The sequence below is a fragment of the Cucumis melo genome, chromosome 4, assembly GCF_025177605.1.
Source record: "Cucumis melo cultivar AY chromosome 4, USDA_Cmelo_AY_1.0, whole genome shotgun sequence".
Taxonomy (NCBI): Eukaryota; Viridiplantae; Streptophyta; class Magnoliopsida; order Cucurbitales; family Cucurbitaceae; genus Cucumis; species Cucumis melo.
Window position 1 is genome coordinate 24226694 of NC_066860.1, and position 6472 is coordinate 24233165.

The following is a 6472-nucleotide window of genomic DNA, read 5'->3' on the forward strand; positions in this document are numbered from 1 at the left end:
GTGATTCGTTATTCAAATGGGATGAAAGTTTGTGAATTTGCATGGCTGCCATGTGCATTGGTGAGGTGTTGTTAAACAAATGCTTGCTTATTTGATACGTCTATAACAAGCTGGGAAATTGTAGAAGATAGAAAGGAATATACCCTAACGTAGGAGATATTAAGGAATATAATCCTTACGAGGGATCATGAATGAATTAAAATGAGAATGGTTGAAAAAAAAGTAAAAAAAGAATTGAAAGTTATTATCTTTCTTGATAAGGTTACTATTTTCAATACTTTTATCGTAAAAACACTGAAGTTAAACGTGCTTAATTTGAAATAATTCTATGTTGGGTTTGATGTAAGAATTTGTATTGATTTGTAGGGATAATTTTCTTTTAAAAATAGTTTGAGACGTATAAAAGTGAGGGATAATTTTCTTTTAAAAATAGTTTGAGACATATAAAAGTGATGTTGTATGGTTAATGTAGGAGATATTAAGGAATATAATCCTTACGAGAGAACATGAATGAATTAAAATGAGAATGGTTGAAAAAAAAGTAAAAAAAGAATTGAAAGTTATTATCTTTCTTGATAAGATTACTATTTTCAATACTTTTATCGTAAAAACACTGAAGTTAAACGTGCTTAATTTGAAATAATTCTATGTTGGGTTTGATGTAAGAATTTGTATTGATTTGTAGGGATAATTTTCTTTTAAAAATAGTTTGAGACGTATAAAAGTGAGGGATAATTTTCTTTTAAAAATAGTTTGAGACATATAAAAGTGATGTTGTATGGTTAATGTAGGAGATATTAAGGAATATAATCCTTACGAGAGAACATGAATGAATTAAAATGAGAATGGTTGAAAAAAAAGTAAAAAAAGAATTGAAAGTTATTATCTTTCTTGATAAGGTTACTATTTTCAATACTTTTATCGTAAAAACACTGAAGTTAAACGTGCTTAATTTGAAATAATTCTATGTTGGGTTTGATGTAAGAATTTGTATTGATTTGTAGGGATAATTTTCTTTTAAAAATAGTTTGAGACGTATAAAAGTGAGGGATAATTTTCTTTTAAAAATAGTTTGAGACATATAAAAGTGATGTTGTATGGTTAACGTAGGAGATATTAAGGAATATAATCCTTACGAGAGAACATGAATGAATTAAAATGAGAATGGTTGAAAAAAAAGTAAAAAAAGAATTGAAAGTTATTATCTTTCTTGATAAGGTTACTATTTTCAATACTTTTATCGTAAAAACACCGAAGTTGAACGTGCTTAATTTGAAATAATTCTATGCTGGGTTTGATGTAAGAATTTGTATTGATTTGTAGGAATAATTTTCTTTTAAAAATAGTTTGAGACAGTATAAAAGTGAGGAATAATTTTCTTTTAAAAATAGTTTGAGACATATAAAAGTGATGTTGTATGGTTTCGAGATATATAAGAATGATGTTGTAAGGTTTGATCATATTGGGGGATTTGATTTTCCCCAAGGAAAAAAGAGGATTGCCATTGACATTGGAAGGGTATTTGTTTTCTCTGAAAATCTAGCTGGTGTTTAATAATGACATGGGTAGAAGAAACAGTCATTTTCTTCAGTTTGGTGACGATGGATCCATTAAATCTCTTTAATGTATTGCCCCTTTGTTCCTCCAAGAGATGTGTTCATCAGAAATAAAAAATCTGTTTTTTTCCCTTTTCAACTGAATTTGTTTGACCATTTCATAAAACTCGACTTCCAATACTTGAGATTTTTGCACATTTTAGAAACCAACCGAAGCATTGTCTCGTTTGGGTTCCCAAGTCAAACTGTCTCCCAACTCCAATAGATTCCCCCATTTAGGTTCAATGTTAATCTCAGGCCTACTAACTTCTTTTGTTTTTGTATATATTTTTGTAGTTATATTAGGCTTAAATTATACTTTGTTTCTCTTACTTTTGCTTACTTTTAGATTATGTACTTGAAGTATTATAGAAAAATGTAGGCACAACTATGTCTAAGTCAGCTTTTGTTGAATATTAAAGGTATTTTGCGACTAGAGATAAAAATTGGAAAAATTCAGTGAAAACATCTACGTTAGGTATGATTTTATACAAATGTTTCAATAATTTTCTTAAATAAAATTTCGAGATTTTTATTTACTTTTTTTTCATTCACATTAAGAATACTTATTTTCAAAAATATATATAATATAATACTATAATTATTTCATGTCGCATTTATTATGTATCTTATAACTTACCCTATTTAATGTATTAGATAAATAATATATTTATTTTCATTTAATTATAAGATACATTTAATATAGATTCATTTTAAAATGGTATAAAATTGAGGCAATTATGGTGATAATATATTAAAGAATCTCCACAAAATGATTTTTTTTATTCCATATCATCCGGGCATCTTATTTTCGGTCTCTTCATCTAACTCTTCAGTGCTGTAACCGATCACTTTCTTCGTCCGATTTCTCTCCTTTCGATCTCTCTTTCCGGTCGATCTCTTTTCGTCGATTCTTTCTTATTCTGTTCATCTCCTTCAAAATTTTCGGTGAGTGAACGTTTGTTTCATATTTTTAATTATGTTTATGAAATTGTGAACTATAGTATGTCGGTGAATCTTTTACTTTTTCGATTAAGAAAATTTACAGTAAATGAAGTATATATGCTACTTTATTTCCTTTCGTTTTGCATCATTTTTTATACGTACTACCTACCTTACTAAGTTATAATATGTAATATCCATTTTGTATTGTTTTCAAATATTGAACAGGTGTCATATTTTTTATATACTATTTCCAAAAATTTATCCACTAACATTTTTGTATTAAGATATAGAGATATTAGATCCTTAACCAAACCCATGATCCATACTCGACATGACATATTTTAGATTTAGTTCAACTTATCAAATTTGTTGTAGGCTTTCATCCGGAGTATCCAATATCATTATATATTTTTTAATATTATTATTTGATTAAATAGAACATATATGACGTTTGGAACATAGAAGTGTAGTTTTTGTTTCGACTGTTGCACGTATGTTTGGGTATTAATAATTATTAAGAAATTTTATGGCTAAACTTAATGTGTTTTCAATTATTATGTTTCGAAAATAAAGAAAGAAAAAATTATAATAAAATAAAATAAAAAAGAAAGAGGAAAAAACTGGTTTAAATTTAATCGTTGGTGGGGACACATAAATTTATAATTTATAATTTAATTTAAAAAATTAAAAAGAAAAAAAGTGGAAAGCGACAAAACGCAGCAATTCTTAGGTGCGGCGTTCGGCGGAAAACAAAAATTTAATTACTATTTTATTACAACCCATCAATCAAACAAAAACTCTCACATTTTTCTTTTTATTTATTTATTATAATAATAATAATAATAATAATAATAACTTTTTTTTTTTTTTTAAAAAAAAGTCTCGACTCTTAACCCATAAACAAGAAATTTAATAGGAGATCCATTCACCAAAATTTAAAGAATTTTTAAACTTATTGCACATACATATCGTTGAGTTACGGTATACGCATTCTAATCACATGATTTACATTTTTTCCTTTAGTTTGAGATATAAGAAAGTGAATTTATTTTTAGGTTTAAATTTCATTTTTATTTTAATCTTTCCAGGTTTTTTTTTTTTTTTTATTTTGATCTATTTCAAGTTTAAATTCCTCAACACCAAATTGTACTCATAATAATTTAAATGTTTCTTATCTATCTTAAATCTTAATTTTCATTCTCTAACTTATTTAGTTTGAAGTTAGTTAAAAATTAGATTAAAGAACAAATCAGAATTAAATAATTTTTGATGATAGATAAACAATTCCAAAATATCATATATTTAATAAGACTATTTAGTATGAGATCCTTAAAATAAAAACAATATATCATTAAATGACATGTCAAACTTCGCAGAAAGAAAAATATGTATTATAATAGTAGTACATTGATTGGGGTTTATATTAATTAAAGAGAGATGTTCCCTAATAACACAACACACAAACCTTCCATGTCTCCCTTTCACACTCCTTTATATAAGAAAAACCACACGCCCACTTCCTTATCCCCTTTACTCTTCTTTCTTTGCACTTTTTTCTAGTCTACTCGTGCACCATTTCTTACCCTTTCTTCTTTATTCCCATGGCTTCTTCTTCTTCTACATCCACGAACACGAGCGTGTCGGGGTGTGGTGGTAGCGGTGGCGGTGGTTCGCCGTGTGGAGCATGCAAGTTTCTAAGGAGAAAATGTGTGGCTGATTGTATATTTGCTCCTTATTTTTGTTCAGAACAAGGGGCTGCGAGATTTGCTGCCATTCATAAAGTGTTCGGAGCAAGTAATGTTTCGAAGTTGTTGCTTCATGTTCCTGTTCACGATCGTTGTGAAGCTGTTGTTACTATTGCCTATGAAGCTCAAGCAAGGATTCATGATCCTGTTTATGGTTGTGTTGCTCATATTTTTGCTCTTCAACAACAGGTGTCGATCATTTTGTTTTTCTACTTTATGATTTGTTTTTGTTTAAATATCATCACTTATTAGCTCGATCATTGTTTAATTTTGCAGTGATGAATGATTAAGAATATGAATAAAAGATCTGATTTTTCAGACTAGCTCTGTTTGAGTTTTGAAAATTAATTAAAAACTTAACAATATTACTATTTAATTAATTTGTGAATTTCCTTGTTTTGTATTTAATTTCATTTTTTAGGGAGTCTTTAAAAGTGAAACGAAAGTTTCATAGTTTCAAATTTAAAAAACTTAAGAATTAATTGTTTTGTTTTTTAAATTTGGCTAAAAATTGTTGAAAAAGTTTCCCCCTTGTTGAAACCTTGTAGAACGAGGGTAAAAAAACAAATAGAAACAGAAAATTGAAAACAAATGATTGTTATAATTGGTGTGCCTAAAAGTTAGATTTGTTAATAACCCCATACACAATTTTTTAGCTTAATGGCGATTGTTTATTGAAGAGTTACCTAATATTGTTTTATTTGTTGTTTGTTTTCATTGTGTAAGCAAAAAAATAAAAATAAAAATAAAAAAGGAGTTCATATTGGAGATGCAAAATTTCACTTGATACAATCCATTAATCTAACAGAACTTTAAAAGCATCAACTTTTAAACAAGTCCTCTCTTTTTTTTCTTTTTTTTTTTTTCCTTACTCGATTCAAGTTTGTTTGAATTGTCCTTTAATCACACTTAGAAAGTCGAGACAAATTACAAAATTGAATTGAAAGAATCCTTTTTTTTTTTTGGGTTTTTGAAGGTGGCATACTTACAAACACAGCTGATGCAAGCCAAGGCTCAACTTGCACAAACCCTAATGGATTCAGGAAGTAATATGGAGATTCAATGGACAGGCGATTTCAATAACAGCAACCTCTCGAATGGATCAATTCCAAATAACAATTATCAAACTCAAATTATGAACAACCCAACCCCACAAAGCTCTCTAGAATCAGCTGCCAACAATGATGAAGCATTGTTATTCATTAATCAAAATCAATTATTTCATGAGAGCCAATTAAGCAGATCATCGCAAGAACCTCAAATTCTTCAACCATTTCCTAGAAAAAAATTATCTTCTTCTCATGCAGATCTTGGGGAACTCCATGCTTTGGCCCTTAGAATGATGAGAAACTAATTAATTAATGAAGACGAAAGTCATGTGTAATTTTGTGAAGAACAGTGGATTTTGATGATATATCTATAGTCATTTTATGAGACCAAAAAGTTGTGTGTATATAGTGACTATATCAGCCATTTATGTTCAATCTTTATTCTCTCTCTCTCCTTTTTTTTTCTTCTAATTTCTGAAAGCAAAATAGTTACCATAATAGTGGAAAGCCTTAATTAGCTTATTGAAATAGCTGGGTTAGGCTGAATTGGTTGTTTGTTTTGTTTTCTTATAGATGTAAGGCTAGCTAGTTAAAATAGATCTAATTTTATATATAGGATAGGATAAGCAAGTTAAATATGCTATATGGTGGTACTATGGATCATTTCTAAGATGCATTTGAGGAGGGAAAGAGTTATAAGAGAAAAGGATTATGATAATCCTAGTGTTATGATAATATGTATTTGAGGTAAGGGTTATTATTGATAGTTTTATATGTTAATATGTGTTCGGGAGAAAAAATACGAAAGGTAGTGTTACGATTGTATGTGTTTGAGGGAAGGACTATGATAGCAGTGTTATAATAATAGAATTTGGATTGAGTTATTTGGATAGAGTAACGTAGGATTGTAAGAAAGGAAAAAGAGAGGAGAAGTTAGGGTTATTGGGGTTTAGGATAACCCTAAGAATCCCTATTTATTATAACCCTTGTGTTTGGCCCAATTTCCTAACCAATATATTATTTCACCAAAAAAAAAGAAAAAGACTCATTTCAAACATGTCCATATGAAAAATGAAAATTTGGGGCCTTGTGACAAAACAACGACTTATCAAGCAAAGAATCACACCTGAGTTTGTAT

At 28.5% G+C, this 6472-nt stretch overlaps 1 protein-coding gene across 1 annotated transcript; it reads left to right on the forward strand.

Moving 5' to 3' along the window:
* Nucleotides 1-4081: 4081 nt before the first annotated feature.
* LOC103500368 (LOB domain-containing protein 16) lies at nucleotides 4082-5762 on the forward strand. The gene is made up of 2 exons (XM_008463655.3): nucleotides 4082-4474; nucleotides 5262-5762. The coding sequence occupies exons 1-2, from the start codon at nucleotides 4142-4144 to the stop codon at nucleotides 5637-5639; spliced, it is 711 nt and encodes a 236-aa protein (XP_008461877.1). The 5' UTR covers nucleotides 4082-4141; the 3' UTR covers nucleotides 5640-5762.
* The last annotated feature ends 710 nt before the right edge of the window (nucleotides 5763-6472 follow it).

Bases quoted from the DNA above. Each gene is read 5' to 3' on its own strand.
- LOC103500368 (XM_008463655.3), top strand. From the start codon at position 4,142: ATGGCTTCTTCTTCTTCTACATCCACGAACACGAGCGTGTCGGGGTGT. The intron at 4,475-5,261 runs GTGTCGATCATT...GGGTTTTTGAAG, and splicing joins TTTTTGCTCTTCAACAACAG to GTGGCATACTTACAAACACA.